The sequence below is a fragment of the Sturnira hondurensis genome, unplaced genomic scaffold (genome assembly GCF_014824575.4).
Source record: "Sturnira hondurensis isolate 20B ecotype Veracruz unplaced genomic scaffold, ASM1482457v3 Scaffold0018097, whole genome shotgun sequence".
Lineage (NCBI taxonomy): Eukaryota > Metazoa > Chordata > Mammalia > Chiroptera > Phyllostomidae > Sturnira > Sturnira hondurensis.
Genome location: NW_028090728.1, coordinates 1,058,690 through 1,079,848, shown reverse-complemented (window position 1 = coordinate 1,079,848; position 21,159 = coordinate 1,058,690). Strand labels below are relative to the sequence as shown.

The 21,159-nt window shown below is 37.2% G+C and overlaps 1 protein-coding gene across 1 annotated transcript in view; it reads left to right on the top strand.

Annotated features, from left to right (window-relative positions):
• ZNF624 (zinc finger protein 624) overlaps positions 1-20,763 on the top strand; it is a 50,888-nt gene extending 30,125 nt beyond the window's left edge. Inside the window, exons 3-5 of the mRNA XM_037068811.1 lie at positions 4,619-4,745; positions 5,448-5,543; positions 18,232-20,763. Of these exons, the coding sequence (XP_036924706.1) occupies positions 4,619-4,745; positions 5,448-5,543; positions 18,232-20,429 (2,421 nt within the window). The 3' untranslated portion in view covers positions 20,430-20,763. The remainder of the gene's footprint in view (positions 1-4,618; positions 4,746-5,447; positions 5,544-18,231) is intronic.
• Positions 20,764-21,159: the final 396 nt, after the last annotated feature.

The following is a 21,159-nucleotide window of genomic DNA, read 5'->3' as shown; positions in this document are numbered from 1 at the left end:
ACGAACATTGGGGTGCATAGGTTCTTTTGGATTGGTGTTTCAGGGCTCTTAGGATATAATTTCAGCAGTGGAATTGCTGCATTGAAAGGTAGTTCCATTTTTTGTTTTTTGAGAAAATTCCATACCGTTTTCCTCAGTGGCTGCACCAGTCTACATTCCCATCAACGATGTACTAGGATTCTCATTTCTTCATACCTCACCAGCACTTGTTTCTTGATTTGTTTATGATGGCCATCCTCACTGGTGTGAAGTGGTATCTCATTGTGGTTTTAACTTGCATCTCTCTGATGGCTAGTGATGCTGAGCATCTTTTCATATGTCTCCGGGCCCTCTGTATATCCTCCTTGAGGAAATGTCTGTTCAGGTCTTTGACCATTTTTTAATTGGGTTGTTTCTCTTCCTGGAAAGGAGTCATGTGAGTTCTTTATGTATTTTGGAGATCAAACCCTTGTCTCAAGTATCATTGGCAAATATGATTTTCCCATGTAGTTGATTCTCTTTTCATTTAAATACTGTTTTCTGCCCTGGCTAGCATAGCTCAGTGGATTGAGCGCGGGCCTGAGAACCACACAATCACGGTTCGATTCCCAGTCAGGGCACATGCCTGGGTTGCAGGCCAGTTCCCAGCAGGGGACTCACCAGAGGCAACCATACATTGATATTTCTCTCCTTCTCTCCTTCCCTTCCCCTTTAAAGATAAATAAATAAAATATTTTTTAAAAAATACTGTTTTCTTTACCTGTGTAGAAGCTTTTCATTTTGATGAAGATTCATTTGTTTATTCTTTCCTTTATGTCCCTTGCTCCAGGGGACATACAGTGAAAATGTTGCTCTGTGGAATATCGGAGATTTTCCTGACTGTGTTCTCCTGTAGTACTTTCATGGTCTCACAACTTATATTTAAGTCTTTTACCCACCTTGAATTTATTTTTGTGTATGGTGTAAGTTGGTGATCAAGTTTCCTTATTTTGCATGTACCTTGTTGAAGAGGCTATTTTTACTCCATTTTATGCTTCTGTCCCCTTTGTCAAATATCAATTGGCCATAGAGACTTGGGTTTATTTCTGGGCTCTCTATTCTGTTCTGTGGGTCTATGTGTCTGTTCTTATGCCAGCACCAGGCTGTTTTGGTTACAGTGGCCTTGAAATATAGTTTAATATCAGGTATTGTGATCCCCCCTACTTTTTCTTCTTTCTCAAAATTGCTGCAGATATTCAGGGTTATTTATAGTTCCACATAAATTTTTGAAGTGTTAGTTCTATATCCGTGAAATATGTCATTGGTACATTAATAGAGATTGGATTGAATCTAAAAATTGTTTTGGACAGCATGGACATCTTGATGATGTTAATTCTTTCAATCCACGAATGTGGTACAGTCTTCCATTTGTTCGTGTCTTCCTTAATTTCTTTCTTCGGAGTTTTGTAGTTTTCTGAGTACAGATCTTTTACCTCCTTGGTTAGGTTTATTCCTAGGTATTTTCTTTTTCTTGTTGCAATAACAAATGGGATTTTTTTCCTGATTTCTGTTTTTGATATTTCATTGTTAGTGTACAAAAATGCCTTTGATTTCTGAGTATTGACTTTGTATCCTACTCCTTTGCCTAAATTCCCTTATTAGGTTGAGTAGTTTTTTGGTAGAATCTATAGGATTTTCTATGTACACTATTATGTCATCTGCAAACAATGACAGTTTTGCTTCCCCCTTTCCAATTTAGATGCCTTTTATTCTTTTTTCTTGTCTGATTGCTGTGGCTAGGACTTCCAATATTATGTTGAATAGAAGTGGTGAAAGTGGACAACCTTGTCTTATTCCTGGTCTTAGTGGGAAAGCTTTTAGTTTTTGCCCATTGAGTATGATGTTGGCTGTAGGTTTCTTGTTTATGGCCTTTATTATGTTGAGGAATGCTCCTTCTACTCTGACTTTGCTGAGTGTTTTTATGATAAGTGGAAGCTGTACCTTATCAAATGTTTTCCCTGCACTTATTGATACAATCATGTGATTTTTGTCTTTCCTTTTGTTTATGTGATATATTACATTTATTGATTTGTGAATATGGTACCATCCTTGCATCCCTGGGATGAATCCCACTTGATCATGGCATATGATTTTTTCAATGTATTGCTGGATGCGGTTTGCCAATATTTTGCTGAGGATTTTAGCATCCATGTTCATCAGCGATATTGGCCTATAGTTTTCTTTTTTTTCTGTGTTTTTATGTGGTTTTGGGATTAGGATAATACTGGCTTCATAAAAAGAGTTTGGGAGTCTTCTGTCTTCTTCGATTTTTTGGAATAGTCTATGAAGGATAGGGGTTAGCTCTTTGTTAAACATGTTAAAGGGACTTATATAAGAAAAAGAAGATGAAAAATATGAACAGTGAAAGGACAGAAAACTCACAGTTATTAACAAGCACACCTAAAACAAAAGTAAACCAAGAGGACAGCTAGATCAGGAGTGGAACCATAGAAATGAAGAACACATGGAGGGTTAGCAACAGGGGAGTGGGAGGAGGAGAAGGAGGGAGAGGTACAGAAAATAGCATAGACAGTAGGTAGAAAATAGATAGGGGGGAGGGCAAGAATAGTAGGGGAAATATAGAACCTAAAGAACTGGAGACACGTGATCATAAATTAAAGGGGGGAATGGTGGGGAGGTGCAGGGTGGAGGGGAATGAAGGGGAGAATAGAACAACTGTAAGGTATAATCAATAAAATATATATTAAAAATAAATGAATTAATTTTAAAAATTTTTGTAAAATTATACTGTGAAACACTCTGGTCCAGGGCTTTTGTGTGCTAGCAGTTTCTGTATTACTGCTTTGATTTCACCTGCTGTTATCGGTCTGTTCAGCCTTTCTGCTGCCTCTAAATTCAGTTTTGAAAGATTATATATTTTTTTAAGTTGTCCATTTCACCTATGTTTTCAAATTTCTTAGCATATAGTTCTTCATAGTAATATCTTACAATCCTTTGTATTTCTGTGGTATCCGTTGTAATCTCTCCTCTTTCACTTCTGATTATGTTTATTTGGGTCCTCTCTTTTCTTTTCTTGATGAGCCTACTTAAAGGTTTGTCTATTTTGTTTATCTTTTCAAAAAACCAACACCTGGATTCATTGATCCTTAGAATTGTGCTTTTAGTCTCTATGTCATTTAATNGCAAGAAGGGGCTGGAAAGAAGTATTCCAAGTCATGAAATCCAAAGACCTACAGCCAAGATTGCTTTATCCAGCAAAACTTTCATTTAGAATGGAAGGACAGATAAAGTGCTTCTCAGATAAGGTCAAGTTCAAGGAGTTCATCATCACCAAGCCCTTATTATATGAAATACTAAAGGGACTTATATAAGAAAAAGAAGATGAAAAATAATAACAGTGAAAGGACAGCAAACACACAGTTATTAACAACCACACCTAAAACAAAAGCAAACCAAGAGGACAGCTAGATCAGGAGTGGAACCATAGAAATGAAGAACACGTGGAGGGTTAGAAACAGGGGTGTGGGAGGAGGAGAAAGGGGGAGAAGGCACAGAAAATAGAATAGATGGTAGGTAGAAAATAGATAGTGGGGAGGGCGAGAATATTGGGGGCAATATAGAATCTAAAGAACTTGAGACACGTGGTTATAAACTAAGGGGGGGAGAATGGTGGGGGAGGGAGTGTGCGGGTGGAGGGGAATGAAGGGGGGGAATAGAACAACTGTAATGGTATAATCAATAAAATATATTTTTAAAAAATCACCAGTTTTTAAAAAAACTGCACCCTGTGTTCTCCTTCCAGTAGGTAATCATTAACATTTTAATGGATAATTCTTCTGTTTTTCTACACAATTTCATACATATTTTATATCCTGACCAAAGAAGTTCCACAAAGTTCTATGTTTCCTTATTTTTATTTCTCAAAGAGCAGGCTTGTAATATTCTTAATCTGTCATCTGAATGATAAACTACCTTTTCATAAGCTATATTTTATATATTGGAGCTGAAAAACAGTTGATATTATACATAAGGAAGGGTTTTGAAGAAGAAAAGATGGTTTGGGGGAAACTACTAACTGTTACCAAATATTTTAAGGACTTTCTAGGGAAGGAGGAGACCATACTGCTTGACTCTAGATAATAAAGTAAGACCAATATTTAGAAGTTAGAGAAAGCCAGGTTGTTGTTTTTTTAGATTTTATTTATTTATCTTTAGAGGGGAGGGGAAGGGAAGGAGAGGAGAGAGATATCAATGTATGGTTGCCTCTGGTGAGTCCCCTACTGGGAACTGGCCTGCAACCCAGGCATGTGCCCTGACTGGGAATTGAACCGCAATCATGTGGTTCACAGGCCCATACTCAATCCACTGAGCTACACCAGCCAGGGCAAGACAGCCAGATTTTAATTAGTCTGGAAAAAATCCTGCTATTCGGTAAAACTAAAAATAGAATGGGCTTTCTCTTCTGGTTTTAAGTTCTTGTCCCTAGGGAGACTCACACACCCTTTAAGGGTTGAATGGACTGACTTCTATAGTCATTTGGTGATTCTGATTTCTAGTTCTTCCCCAGTTTTGTGTAAATTATTCTGCCTAACAGGTCTTAGTGTTTGGTCCCTGGGTGATCACAGTGTATTTATTTTAGGATTCAGTGACGTTTAAAGATGTGGCTATAGACTTCACATTGGAAGAGTGGAGGTTGATGGATCCTACACAGAGAAACCTGCACAAGGATGTAATGCTAGAGAATTACAGGAATCTTGTATCCCTGGGTAAGGATGATTTCTGTGTTCATGTATCTACCCACTGGACCAGACTTGCTGAGGATATAGAGCCTCTAAAGTACTTATATGAATTTTGGCGTTAAAATCTCATGATCATAGGAGATATTATTGGGAATTATGCTATTCCTTACTTTTAACTAAATAGTCTACCCACTGTAGAGTATGAAATACACATTTCATTGGAATCTTGAAAGTTGTTGACAGTCCCTCAGAATTAAGACTAAAGTTTTTTCTAGTCTTTTCCATAAATGAATTATCAGTGCCTTCTTTCTAAACAAATTATGCTCATGATGTATTATCCCAGCAAATCTGGGATCATAGTATTGAGATTCTTTGAGATACACGTGTAGTTCTCTGTGGCATCCACTGTACAGTAGAAGGTTCTCCTGTAATGGGAATAGTCTACACCAGTGTTGTCCCATATGGCAAGCACTAGGTGCTTGTGGCTCTTGAGCACTTGAAATGTGGCTAGTCCAATTAAAGAACTAAATTTTAAATTTCATACAATTTTAACTAATTTACATTCAAATTTAAACATCTACATGTGGCCATTGGCAAGTATATTGGACAGCACACCTCTAGAATTCCTATAATTGCTGCTCTGCACAAGAGATTAAGAATAGAGACTGAATTTGGCAATAGTTCTTGCCCATAGACATAGTCAAACTCTATTCATTTTCCTCTGAACAGGGCTTGCAGTTTCCAAACCAGACATGATATCTCATTTGGAGGATGGAAAAGGACCATGGGTGGTAGTAAGAGAAATTTCAACAAGCCCCTATCCAGGTGAGTTAATAAGAACCAGGAAGATGGGATTTATTCTGTGGCCAAATCAGAATCTCTAAAATATTTGGGGGAGTATCTTTTTCTCAAAGCTATCTCAGAAGAAAAGATTGTCCCTCTTCCTCTCTCCCTATATTGTCCTCCATCTCTCATTGCTTCCTTCTCTTTTCCTCCCTTTTTTCCCTCTCCCCCACTCTCTTTGTCCTCTACTTTTGATTCCTGTCCTATCCCACTTTGCTTTCTTAGATTCATGATTTTAATTATTGTTCCTTTATTCTTTCTTCATTTAAGCATGCATAAAATATCCCTTTCAGTTCTATTGTCTGCAGTTAAATTTATGTTTTTTTCTTCAGCCATTTTCTGATATCTTTTTCCTTCATTAATTTTTCTGAAAACACTTTCTTGAGAATCAGCATTGATTTCTTTTAAGCTAAACTTACTTGGTCATTATTTAACTTACTTTATCTATAAACCTGCTAAAACTTTTGGGGTTCTTGACTAATTGAGGATTAGTTCTTGACTAATTGACTAAGTAAGAAATCAGTTCAGAATCAAAATAGAGTATTTATTTAATCAGTGTTTATTGAATATCTGTATACTGTGAACTGGGTTAGTGTTTCATTAAATGCCATGTATGCAAAAGTAGCCCCCAAATGCCAATGAATTCAAGAGGCCAAAGAATGAGGCAGACAAGTCTAGTTTGTCAGTTTAAAGAGTTTTAATATGGAACTTACAGAAACATAGTGCTGGGCAGCCAGCGGCAGGAAGCAGGACAAAATGGATCCTTGCCTCATTTACTGGCAGACCACTGGTTTTATTCTCCCCCTAAGAAGTGGACCTAAGTACTCTGAAAGGAATGCATGGTGACTGAGGGGAACAAAGGGACCAGATATTGGGGCTCTGGTGCCAAGGCAAATTAACATTGAGGGCATTTTGCATAGAAAGAAGACTAACGGTTGACAAAGGATTAATGGTGGTTCGTGATGAATCTGGAGTCTCTATACCATTTGTAGTCCACCCAGGGGGAAATGGGAAGGGGTTAAGGGTTCAGGAGGATTGGTGTTAAAATGGAATAAGTTATGTATACACAATTATATACACACCCACACTGTTAGATGCTAGGTCTTCAGCAGTAAGCTGGACCAGGTCCCAGCCCTCATGGAGATTAATTTTTAAGAAATAGATATTTAACAGGTAAATAAACAAAAACAAGCTAAATAGTGATTGGAATAACTTCTAGCTATAAGATAAAGTAGAGGATATGAAGGAGTGACGGGGATGGGGAAAGAGGCTGCCTGCTTCATAGTTTGGTCAAGGAAGGCTTCTGAGGATACAACTTTAAGCTGAAACTTGAAGGATGAGAAGAAGCCAGCCATAGTAACAGAAAAAGAGGAGCATAACAGGCAAATAACCTGATACAGAAAACAACGTAATGTGTTCTAGAAATTAAAGGAAGCTGCTGTGATAGAAACATAAATGAGAGGGAGACTGGTATCAAATAAGATTATTGAGACAGATGACTGCCTGTTCAGGAATTTGTAGATGATGGTAAAGAGTTTGGATTTTGAATGAAGTGAGTTTACAGGCATTGAAAGATTTTAATCAAGGATTTTTAGGAAATAACCACTATGTTTATGGAAATTGAATTTAAGGGCATAAAGCAAATAATCAGTGAAGAGGTTGTTAAAAATGGTCTAGGCAAGAGATTATAGTAAATTGTATTAGTATAATATGGTAGTGGAAAAGGAAAGAAGTAAGTGGATTCTAGTTCATTTGAGCATTCATTTTATTATGATGCCATCCATAATTGCATATGTGTTACTTATATTGTTTTCATATGTCAATTATTATAAATTTTTAAAGAGAGTAAATGAAAAGTAGACATTGGAGATGATTTTAGATGACTCTTTAGAAAAGGATTTCCTCCCCACCATGAAGAAGGAAAAAAGAAATGCGCAGTAACTAGAGAAAAGTATGGAACTGAGAAAAAACTCTGTTTGAGATGGAAGTTTTTATGCCATGCTCGAGTGTGGATCAGAATGATGCCCCAGTGGAAAGGGAGATATTGATGTTGCAAGACAAAGATGGGATCACTGAAAAGCTAAAATGTCTGGAAAGGTGAAAGGGAATGGAAATCTAGAATGGAAAAGGAGGAATTTATCTTTGACAGATAGGGAGGCCACCTGCAGAAGATGGTACAGATATAGGTCAGCTGTTCTGGCCAAGATGGAGGCATAGGTGGAAACACTGCTCCCACTCACAACTAAATTTAAACAGAGCTAAGTTTGAGAAACAAAGACGCAGCCAAAACAGTGAAAACTGAACTGTACAGAAGTCCTTCCGACAACAATGACCCACTCAGCAAGACCAGTAAGAGGGGTGGAGTCAGCAGCGGAGCAAAGTCGAGCAGGAAAGATCATGCCCTCCGACTGACCCAGGAGTGGAAGCGGAGGCAGTTGGCAGATCCCAGGCATGGGGTGGCGATGGGCGGACCCAGTGAGGGCGCAAGGCAGCTGGCTGACTGCAGTCACACATTCGCATGCAGATAAACCAAGCAAAGGAGCGAACAGTGAGACAGATCACTCAGGCTAGGGCCCCAGCAATGGGAATTAGAGCCTGAAAACAGCAACTGGAAAGACTTTCTCTGGGTCAAGGGGTCAAGTGAGGCTTCCAGGCCCACAGAGAGTTTGTTGGACAGACCCACAGGGTCCTGGACAGTACATGGGCCCACACACCCGGGAGCCAGCACCAGAGGGGCCCAATTTGCTTGTGGGAAGCTGCAGAGGGGACAGAAATCTGAGAGAGAGTGGAACAGAGCAAAGCGCCATTTTTTTTCCCTCTCAGTCCCCGCCCCCACATACAGCGTCACAACCCAGCAACTGGGTCGTCCGGCCCTGGTGAACACCTAAGGCTCTGCCCCTCATACATAACAGGTGTGAACAGACCAAACATTATGACTCAAGAACAGCTCAAAGCTCCAGAGCCTATAATTCTAAGTGACCAAGAAATAGCCAGCCTTTCAGATGCACAGTTCAAAACACTGGTGATCAGGATGCTCACAGAACTGGTTGATTTTAGCCACAAATTAGAGGAACATATGAAGGCTAAACTGATTGAAATGAAGGGAAATGCACAGGAAACCAATAGTGATGGAAAGGAAACTTGGACTCAAATCAAGGGAATGGACCAGAAGGAAGAAAGAAACAACCAAACAGAAAAGAAGGAAGAAACAAGAATTCAGAAAAATGAGGAGAGGCTTAGGAACCTCCAGGACATCTTTAAACGTTCCAATATCCGAATTATAGGGGTACCAGAAGGGGAAGAGGAACAGCCATGAGTGGAAAACTTATTTGAACAAATAATAAAGGAGAACTTCCCCAGTCTGGCAAAGGAAATAGACTTCCAGGAAATCTAGGAAGCTCAAAGAGTCCCAAAGAAGTTGGACCCAAGGAGGAATACATCAAGGCACATCATAATTACATTAGCCAAGATGAAAATGAAGGAGAGAATTCTAGAAGCAGCAAGAGATCAGGGGACAGTCACCTACAAAGGAGTACCCATCAGACTGTCAGCGGATTTCTCAAAAGAGACTTTACAGGCAAGAAGGGGCTGGAAAGAAGTATATCGAGTCATGATCCAAAGACGATCCAATCCAAGATTGTTCTATCCAGCAAAGCTTTCATTTAGAATGGAAGGGCAGATAAAGTGCTTCTCAGATAAGGTCAAATTGAAGGAGTTCATCGTCACCAAGCCCTTATTATATGATATGTTAAAGAGACTTATCTAAGAAAAAGAAGATAAAAAATATGAACAGTGAAAGGACAGCAAATTTACAGTTATTAACAGCCACACCTAAAACAAAAGCAAACTAAGAGGACAGGTAGATTGGGAGCAGAACCATAGAAATGGAGATCACATGGAGGGTTAGCAACATGGAGTTAGCACTCCACTCCCTGGGTTAGCACTCCAGGGAGTGGGAGGAGGAGAAGGGGGGAGAAGGTACAGAGAATAAGTAGCATAGACAGTAGGTAGAAAATAGACAGGGGGGAGGGCAGGAATACTATGGGAAATACAGACTCTAAAGAACTTGTGACACATGGACATGAACGAAAGGGGGCAAATGGTGTGGGAAGGGTGTGCAGAGTGGAGGGGAGTGAAGAGGGGGAAATGGGACAACTGTAATGGCATAATCAATAAAATATATTTAAAAAGATATAGGTCAACTGGTAGTAGGACAATGGACACATTTTATTATGGTAGCATCTGGATTCTCAATAAAGGATAAAGTGAGGCCATCGCTTATTGTGATGACAATACAGAGTGGTGAGAGAGGGAAAGTTATATGTTTTATGGTACATAGAATTCACCAGTGAAGCCATGTTGACCTGAAGCTTTTATTGTGCAAGGTGTTTAATTGTACCTTCTATTTCTTTTATAGTTACAGAACTATTTCCTATTTCTTTTTTTAAGATTTTATTTATTTATTTTTAGAGAGAGGAGAAAGGAAGGAGAGAGGGAGAGACACATGATGCGTGAGAGAAACCACAATTGGTTGCTTCTATCATGCCCCCAATTGGAGGCCTGACCTGTGAACCAGGCATGTGCCCTGCCTGAGAATTGAACCAGTGACCTCTCAGTCCACTGAGCCACACCAGCTGGGGCTTTTTAAATTTTTTTTATTTTAGTTTAGTAAATTAGGTTTATCTAGGAATTGACCTGTTTAATCTAAAATTTAAAATTTTGGGCATACTATTCTGTTTAATGTTTTATTTTATATTTTTCTTTTTAAAGACTTTATTTACTTATTTTTAGAGAGGGGGAAGGGAGGGAGAAAGAGGGAGAGAAACATCAACGTGTGGTTGCTTCTTGTGTTCCCCTTCCTGGGGACCTGGCCTGCAAAACAGGCATGTGCCCTGACTGGGAATACAAACCAGTGACCCTTTATTTCCCAGTCCAGCATTCATTCCACTGAGCCACACGAACCAGGGTCTTTTAATCTTTTAATTGTATATGTGGATCTGAAGTGATGTCTCCTTCTTCATTTCTGAGATTAATTTTTTGTTTTCTCTTTTAATCAGTCTTGCTAGGGTTTATCAATCTTGTTTAGCTTTTAAAAAAGAAGAATTTTTATCATTTCTATTGTGTGTTTGATTTGTTTTATTCTCTTCTTTCATATTTTGTTCCTTAGTGTTTAATTTGCTGATCTTTTCTAACCTCGTGTGTTGGATACATATATCATTGATTTTCAGCCTTTTTTTTTTCTAATGTATTTAAGGCTGTCAAGACTGCATCAGTGGGCTGAGATGGGAGTAAAAGATAGAAAACTACCTGAACAGCAATTTTTTAAAAAATCAAGAAACATGAATAAAAAATAAAAAACATAGAAAGCAAAAAAAAAAAAAAAAGACCGCGGGGACTTCCACAAGATGGAGGCATAGGTGGAAACACTGTGCCTTCTCCCACAACCAAGTTTGAATACAACAAAGGTTTGGAGAAACAAAGACACAACCAAAGGACAGAAAATTGAATTATACGGAAGTCTGACTACATCTAACCATTCAACGGGACGGTAAGAGGGGTGGGGCCAGCAGCGAGCAGGGTCGGGCAGGACAGGGCCCCCGACCCAGGCGCGCATGCAGACGGGAACCAGTTGGGGTGCAGGGCAGACCGCAGGCACATATTCGAGCACAGTGAGACAGACCACGCAGGCCCCAGGGGGCAAGGCTGACGGCGGTGGCACACTCGCGTGCAGTGGGACGAAACACGTGGGCCCTGTGATGGCAGCAACTGCGGCACCGGTGAGGGCCATGGCGGCAGGCGGCGGCCAGAATGCCATAGTCCCTCTTTGACCCCGCCCCCACATACAGCGTCACAACCCAGCGACTTAGTTGCCCTTCAGCACCGGTGAGGGCCGTGGCGTCAGGCGGCGGACAGGATGCCATAGTCCCTCTTTGACCCCACCCCCACATACAATGTCACAACCCAGCAAATTAGTGGCCCTGTTCTAGTGAACACTTTAGGGCTCTGATCCTGCTATGGAACAGGCACGAACAACCCGAAAGATGGCGCAAGAAGAACTCAAAGTCCCAGAGCCAATAACTCTAAGCAACCGAGAAATTACCAGCCTCTCAGAAGCACAATTCAAGACACTATTTATCAGGATGCTCACAGAACTGGTAGATTATAGTCACAAATTAGAGGAACATATGAAGGCTAAACTAATTGAAATGAAGGGAGAGGCACAGGAAACCAATAGTGATGGAAAGGAAACGGGGACTCAAATCAATGGAATGGACCAGAAGGGAGAACAAAACATCCCACCAGAAAGGAATGAAGAAATGAGAATTTAAAAAAATGAGGAGAGGCTTAGGAACCTCCAGGACATCTTTAAACATTCCAACATCTGGATTATAGGGGTACCAGAAGGGGGAAAGAAACAGCCACGAGTGGAAAACGTATTTGAACAAATAATAAAGGAGAACTTCCCCAGTCTGGCAAAGGAAATAGACTTCCAGGAAATCCAGGAAGCTCAGAGAGTCCCAAAGAAGTTGGACCCAAGAAGGAACACACCAAGGCACATCATAATTACATTAGCCAATATTAAAATGAAGGAGAGAATCCTAGAAGCAGCAAGGTATAAGGGGACAGTTACCTACAAAGGAGTACCCATCAGACTGTCAGCTGATTTCTCAAAAGAGACCTTACAGGCAAAAAGGGGCTGGAAAGAAGTATACCAAGTCATGAAATCCAAAGACCTACAGCCAAGATTGCTTTATCCAGCAAAACTTTCATTTAGAATGGAGGGACAGATAAAGTGCTTCTCAGATAAGGTCAAGTTCAAGGAGTTCATCATCACCAAGCCCTTATTATATGAAATGCTAAAGGGACTTAATATAAGAAAAAGAAGATGAAAAATATGAACAGTGAAAGGACAGCAAACACACAGTTATTAACAACCACACCTAAAACAAAAGCAAACCAAGAGGACAGCTAGATCAGGAGTGGAACCATAGAAATGAAGAACACATGGAGGGTTAGCAACAGGGGTGTGGGAGGAGGAGAAGGGGGGAGAAGGCACAGAAAATAGCATAGATGGTAGGTAGAAAATAGATGGGGGGAGGGCGAGAATAGTGGGGGCAATATAGAATCTAAAGAACTTGAGACACGTGGTTATAAACTAAGGCGGGGAGAATGGTGGGGGAGGGAGTGTGCGGGTGGAGGGGAATGAAGGGGGGGAATAGAACAACTGTAATGGTATAATCAATAAAATATTTTTTTAAAAAAAAAGACCACATCACACCTTTTTTTAATGTAGTACCTTCATAATTACTGAGTTCAAAGTATTTGATAATTTCCAGTGTTATGTCATTGGCTTTCAGGCTACCAAGAAATATTTTTCTTAATTTTGAACCATATGGGTGTTTTCTAGTAATCTTTTTACCTTAAAAATCATTTAATCATTTACCTTAAATGCTGTGGTCAGTAATCATTTAAATGCTTAATCAGTAATCATTTACCTTAAATGCTGTGGTCAGAGGAAATGCTCTGATTGCAATCTTTGCAAATTTCTTAAAACTTGCTTTACTAGATGGACAATTTTTGTAAACATTTTGTGTGAACTTGGAAAAATGTGCAATGGATAGGTATCCAGTGCAGCTCTAGATATGTTATTTGTTAATTATGTTGCTAGAATCTATGTACTTACTAATTGTCAACTTATTCTATTAGTTATTGAGGAAGATTTTTAAAGTCTCCCACTGTGAATGTAGATTTATTTCTTGCTTTAGATTCTCTAATTTTTACTTTATATATTTTGAAATTGCATTAGATAAATACAAAGTTAGAAATTTTATATCTTTTTGGAAAATTGGAACTTTTATCATTATGAAGTGTCTTTATCTCTATTAGTGGTTTTTGCCTTATTGTCTGTTTTGTCTGATAATAATAGTACTATAGCATCATTCTTTTTTTTTTTAAGGAGAAATCCTATAATGTGCCCATAATAACAAAGAAGTTCGAGATTTATTTATTTTTTATAAAGACTTTATTTATTTATGCATCTTTAGAGGGGAAGGAGAGAGGGAGAGAAGCATCAATGTATGGTTGCCTTTTGTGCATCCCCTGCTGGGAGTTGGCCTGCAGGAAACCAGCCTGCAACCCAGGCATGTGCCCTGACTGGGAACCAAACCGCGATCCTCTGGTTCGCAGGCCTGTGCTCAATCCACTGAGCTACACCAGCCAGGGCTATAGCATCATTCTTTTAGTTAACATTTATATGGTACATCACTTTTCATCTGCTCACTGTAATATTTTTATTTTATGTTTCTCTTGTAAGTAGCACATTTGTTTTAACTAATCTGACATCTGTGTATTTGGGAATATTTAGTTCATTTGTACATAATACAATTACATAATGTTTAAATTTATCATCTAACTGCAAGTGTCTTATTTGTTCTGTATTCTTTTTCCCATTTATGTCTTCCTTTAGATTTATCATTTATTTTTCTCTTTTCCCCTCTAATCAGTTGTTAATTATAAATTTTAGATTATTTGTTAAGTGATTAACTTTGAAATTAAACCATACATTCTTGATTTAGTAGTCTAATGTATTGGGTTGGCCAAAAAGTCCATATGTTTTTTTTCCATAAAATAAAAGATACATTTTTATTTTCACCAATAAATTCATTAATTTGGATATTTTGAGTATGTTGGCTGTCTCCCATGTGGTAGAACATCAATGTCTCTCAATTAATGTCTTGATTTTATTGCTGTCAAGTTCACCTGGTCTACCCAACTGTCGAGCATCATTCAGTGAGAAATCTCCAGCACAAAAGTTTGCAAACCACTTTTGACACATTTGATCAGTCACAGAGCCTTCTCCATACACTGCACAATTATTTTTTGCTTTTCAGTTGCATTTTACCTTTCTTGGAATAATAAAACATAATATGCCAAAATGTTGTGTATTTTCTTCCATTTTCAGTATTAAAATGGCTACACAAAAATTCACCAATTTTGATAAGTTTTTTAAATGCACACTGATATGACAGCTGTCACGATACAGTCTAACAAAATTGTTTCAAATAAAATTAAAAACAACTAAGCTAGAGCCATCTTATGAGAAAATCAGAACAAACATTTTGGCCAACTCAATACATTTTTTCCCCTCTTTCCAAATAATACATGGATTTTAGAGCAGCTTATTCCATTTAGTCGCATTTCACTTACATGTTATTGAAGTGTATATTTTAATTCTATATATGTGTAATGTCCCATATGACATTATTATGTGCAGTCAGTATTCATTAAGATTTACCTGTATTTTGGGTGGGTGGGCTGGGATGGGAGTAAAAGACAGAAAACTGTACTTGAACAACAATTTTAAAAAACAGATTTAAAGAATGATTTACCTATATTTTTACCTTACCTTTCTCTTCATTTTTTTCTTTATTTCTGGGCTTCCCTAGTGTTAAAAAAATGCCCTTTAATGTTTTATTGAGATCTGCTGATGTTATATTCTCTCCATTTTTCTTTTTGCCTAAAAAAAGTCTTTAGTTTTATTTTTACCTTGTCATATTCTAAAACTGAAATAATTTTTATCAAACTATATTTGCTGTAGGTATTCATCATTAGTTGGTTTTCTTGACTTTGAACAGACGTGTCTTATTAGTTTGACCATGGTGTTTGGTTAATGGTAACTTCTAGTGCTACTCTGAATTAATAGAATATTGGTGCCTGTGACATGGCTTCCTTACTCAGAAGATCAAATGGAAGACAATGGATGACTTCTCTAAGGTCATGCTTTCCCAAAGTTTATGCTGCATTATGTAGAGATATTAGTATGTAATTTTGAAGTAAATTTACCAAAGAATATCTTTCATATGCTTCTATTTCTTACATCTCAAGGAGTCATACCAGAATACATTGGTCAAGAGACACATTTTTCCCCTGAGTAACTGAGGTCCATACATGAAGAAAAATACATTGTAAAATGACAATAACAGTCAAAATTTATTAGATATCTACTTCATTACTGGCATTCTGCTGGGATTTTACTTATATAATTTTATTGGTTATAACCCTTAAAATAGCCCTATATAGTAAACATGTATGTGTTTAACAACAAGAAACTAAGGGTCAAAGAAGTTAAATACATCCAGTTATTGTCAGAACTTGTATTTAGAAATTAACTTGTATAACTAAATCTATGTTCTTGTCACTATGCTTCAGAGAAAAGGAGATGAGACCAAAGCTTGGAAATAGGTTGAAGAAGGGGTGATCCCAAGGGCACAGGCTTCAAGAAAGTCCAGGAAGAACAGAATGTCTACCCCTGAGTGTCTGACTTAACAGTGAGATCCTTACAAGGCGAAATGTCTGAATAGGTGGTATATTTCAGACCATTGGGCTATGTTTGGAGCAAAAGGCCTGTCTCTAAGAGAAAAAGAGATAGGGAAACTGAGTAAGAACCTTCAGGACCTGGGAACTTAAGTAAAGAAGGCTGGAGACTAGGAAGAAACTGGATTCTAACCACAAGAACTAATGAAATAAGAGGCCTCATGAGCCTAGGTATTTAGAATCATGGTGATACTCAATTGCGGAGGAGGAAGGATTATTATAAAGAGGATAGAGTTCTCACTTTGAACACCTGGACTCAAACCTGTATCTGTCATTTGCTGGCTTTAGTTAACCATGTGGAACTTCACTTTATGAATAATAAAGTGAGAATTATATCTCCATAATACCTGTGATTGTTGTCAAGAACAGAAATAAGATTATAAATGTGTTGACTATAGGATACTTAACCTTCATTTTTAATAAAAATTTTGATAAGTTTAGAATTTTAGGTTGGCATTTATATTCTTTCAGCCTTTAATGGTATCATTCCATTGTTTTCTCTTATTACATAGAATCTGTTGGGAAGTCAACCATCTGTCTAATTCAAGAGTCAGTGAACTTTTTGTGTAAAAGGCAAGACAGTAGATATTTTAAGCTTTGTGGAACTGTAATGTCTCTGTAGCAACTGCTCCATTCTGTCATTGCAGTACATCGTATGCTTTTTAAAATAATGTTTTCAAGTTTTTCATTATTCTATGCTTCAATATGGATATTTTCTGCTGACCAATTTTTCTTACACTCACATGTGCCATATATACTTTTAGCCTATCCTTTGAGTTCTTGTTTATTTTCCAATTCTAGAACTATCACTTGGTTCTTATTTTATACTTTTCAGCTATTTGTTGAAATTATTAATCTTGTTTTATTTTCTTGAGTAAAGTAATCCTAATTAATTTAAAAGTTCATATCTGAGACCTCAGTTATTTGGATCCTTTTTATATTGGTCTGTATTATCTGTTTTTTTTCTTGATTTGTCTCATGATTTTTATGTTCTTGTATGCCTATTATTATTCACTGTCAGGCATTGAATATGAAAACATGTAACAATACTTTGAGGCTCTGGATTGTATAATTTTTTCATAGAGGATTGTTTATTTTTGGAAGACTGCTAGGATACAGGTCTGTAACAGTCCTCAGTCATCTTGATTTAATTTAAAGCAAGACATTTAAATGAGCTGGGTTTTAGTCCTTGAGTCATAGGGCTTTCTTCTTTGTTGGCTCTGAATTCAGATCTTTGTCCAGTCATGTATACCCATTGAAAGTTCTACTTACCTTGAGTTTTAAAGTCATAAAACCATTCTAGTGACCACAAAAGATTTACATGCAATTTGTTTCTTTAAAATTATTTACCTAAATGTTTCAATGTAGGTATAATTATTCTAAAATGAATTAGAAATATAAAAGAAGTATAAAAGGGATTTTAGAAAGTAGCATATTAACTTGCATATACAAACAGGTTGTTAAGACTGCCACCACACAGAATAATTTTTAAAGGAATTTTGACAAACTATCAGAAATGTTCTTAAGACCTATGAAAAGGTTATAAAACTATTCTTGATAATAGTTATCACTATGTGAAATATCAATAATCATAAACATTAATTTTGAGTAGTTAGCTCATCCTACCTTCTGCAAAACCAGTCTTTTTTCATAAGAATTTTATTAAAAAGTATGTACAAAGACTTGAATAAGCTACTATGACAGGGAAATTTGAGAAAGCTCTCACAAATTAAAAAAATAGCTAGTCAATAAAAAATGAGAACAAACAAAGTATTGTTGGGATCAAATAACTGGTTTGTGGAATAAATGAAAAGCAAGGAATTAGTCACAACTTATGAAGAATGCTCTCTAAAGAAGTTGACTCTAAAAAGAATGAGAAAAGAAATACTTGAGAGACTTAGATTCTTTTGAGTATGAATGAATTTTTTATTTAAAAATTTTATTGTTCAATTACAGTTGTCCCCCTTTTCCCCCCATTACTCTCCCCTGCCCTACCCACCCTCCACCTTCCACTTTCAATCCTGCCCCACATTGTCTTTGTCCATGGGTCCTTTAAGGATGAAGTGAGTGAGTTTTTTAATAGAGGAAAAATTCCTTGAATTTACTACTTTGGTTCTTTGATGAATCAGACTGACTTAATTTTAGCTCCTTCTTCAAAAAAGAAAAAGGCCAATTTTCAATCAGTTAAAAACCACATATTCATTGTCAGCCCAAGTTTCCCTTTTATTATTCAGTTTAGTGAGGTCTCCCTAACTTAGGAAATGGAGTCATTTGATTTTTCTTTTTCACTCCCCAGAGTTGGAGACTAAATTTGCAACCAAGAATGGTATACTAACAGAAGATAACTTGGAAGATTTATCACAGGAGAACATAGTGGAGAAACTCACAGAGAATGGTCTACGGGACTCCAGAATGAGAGGATTATGGAAGTGGAATGACAGGATATTGAGATTGCAAAATAGTCAGGAGAGTCAGAGCCAAAGAACAGTTACACATAAGAAAATTCCCACTGGTCAAAGAGGCGTTAGATTTGGGTCTATTTTTTGTCCAGAAGAGCTCCATAGCAAATGCCAAAGACATGAAGGAAATTTCACAGAAAATTTAGATTTGAATAAAGATAAATTGGGGAAGAAAAATTGCAAGGATACAGAAGGCTGCAAAGAAATAAGGCCTACTTCAAAACTTACTTTAGGGAAAAAACTTAACAATAAAGAAAAACCCTATAAATGTAATACATGTGAAAAGGCCTTTAGTTATAGGTCATTACTCACTCAACATCAGAGAACTCACACTAAAGAAAAACCTTATGAGTGTAATGAATGTGGGAAAATGTTTAGCCAGCCTTCTTATCTTAGCCAACATAAAAAAATTCACACCGGAGAAAAACCATATAAGTGTAATGAATGTGGAAAGGCCTTTATTGCTTCTTCATCACTTATGGTACATCAGCGAACTCATACTAAGGAGAAACCTTATCAGTGTAATGTCTGTGGAAAATCTTTTAGCCAGTGTGCACGCCTTAATCAGCACCAGAGAATTCAAAGTGGAGAGAAGCCCTATAAATGTAATGAATGTGGGAAAGCTTTTAGTGATAAATCAAAACTCTCACGACATCAAGAAACTCACAATGGAGAGAAACCCTACAAATGTAATGATTGTGGGAAAGCTTTTAGAAATAAGTCATATCTTAGCGTACATCAGAAGACCCATACTGAAGAGAAACCATATAAGTGCAATGAGTGTGGGAAATCCTTCAAGAATACCACAATCTTTAATGTTCATCAGAGAATTCATACTGGAGAGAAACCCTTTAGATGTAATGAATGTGGAAAAGCCTATAGAAGTAATTCAAGCCTTATTGTACATACAAGAACTCATACTGGGGAAAAACCCTATGAATGTAATGAATGTGGGAAAGCATTCAATCGTATAGCAAATTTCACAGAACATCAGAGAATTCATACAGGAGAAAAACCTTATAAATGTAATGAATGTGGGAAAGCATTCATTAATTATTCATGCCTTACAGTACACCATAGAATGCATACAGGAGAGAAACCTTATAAGTGTAGCGAATGTGGAAAGGCCTTCATGCGGTCTTCTTCTTTAATTATACATCAGCGAATTCATACTGAAGAGAAACCTTATCTATGTAATGAATGTGGGGAATCTTTCAGAATAAAATCACATTTAACTGTACATCAGAGGATTCATACCGGAGAGAAACCATATAAGTGTACTGACTGTGAGAAAGCATTCACCAAAATGGTGAATCTCAAGGAGCATCAGAAAATTCATACTGGAGTGAAACCCTATAAATGCTGTGATTGTGGAAAATCCTTCAGGACCAAGTCATACCTTATTGTACATCAAAGGACCCATACTGGAGAAAAACCATATAAATGTAATGAATGTGAGAAAGCTTTTACTAATACATCACAGCTTACTGTGCATCAAAGAAGGCATACTGGAGAAAAACCCTATAAATGTAATGAATGTGGGAAGGTTTTTACAAGTAACTCAGGATTTAATACCCATCAGAGAACACATACTGGAGAGAAACCATTTAAATGTAATGACTGTGGGAAAGCATTTAGCCAGATGGTACATGTCACAGAACATCAGAAAATCCATAGTGGGGAGAAACCCTATAAATGTGATGTGTGTGGAAAAGCCTTCAGGAGGGGTTCATACATTACAGTGCATTGGAGAACACATACTGGAGAAAAACCCTATATATGCAAAGAATGTGGAAAAGGTTGTATTACTCTATCACAGCTAACTCTACATCAGAGAATTCATACTGGGGAGAGGCCCTATAAATGTGAAGAATGTGAAAAAGCCTTCAGAACTAACTCAGACTTTACTGTACATTTGAGAATGCATACTGGAGAAAAACCCTATAATTGTAATGAATGTGGAAAAACTTTTAGAAGTAGCTCAGGCCTTACTGTACATCAAAGAATACATCAGAGAAAAACTCAGCTAATATAAATAATAATAAATCTTCCATCCAGATGTCTATTCAAGAATAATCATAATCTGTGTGTTTAATGAATGTGTAACTTTCAGAATCAATTTGCCAGAAAATACGCATAGAAAAGACACTCTATAAACATATCAATGTGGAAAAGCACTTAATCAGATTAAATCTTAGAAGTTGTGAAAAATTCACAATAGAGTACAGTAATGGACAAATGAAAGCCTTCATCTAGATTGCATACTTTATTCATTTAAGAGATTATCTTCAATAGGTTATCTATATATATTTGCCTATTTTTCTATTGGTTTGTCAAATAAATTTGGAGTTTATATATTTTAGATATTAATTCTTTTGTCATGTGTTTTGCAGATATTTTTCTTAATCTAGCATTGGTCTTTATAATTTTTTATATAGTAGAAGAATTTACCATATTTTAATTTTTTCTGTTTTCCTTTTTTCTTTTTTTAAAATATTTTATTTATTTATTTATTTATTTTTAGAGAGAGGGGAAGGGAAGGAGAAAGAGTGGGAGAGAAACATCAGTGTGTGGTTGCCTTTCATGTGTCCCCTATTGGGGACCTGGCCTGCAACCCAGGCATGTGTCCTGACTGGGAATCGAATTGGCGACCCTTTGCTTCACAGGCTGTGCTCAATCCACTGAGCTACACCAAGCCAAGGCTGTTTTCCTTTTTTCTTAATTTATTATTTTAGTTAAAAGGGTCTTCTTAATTCCTAGGTTAT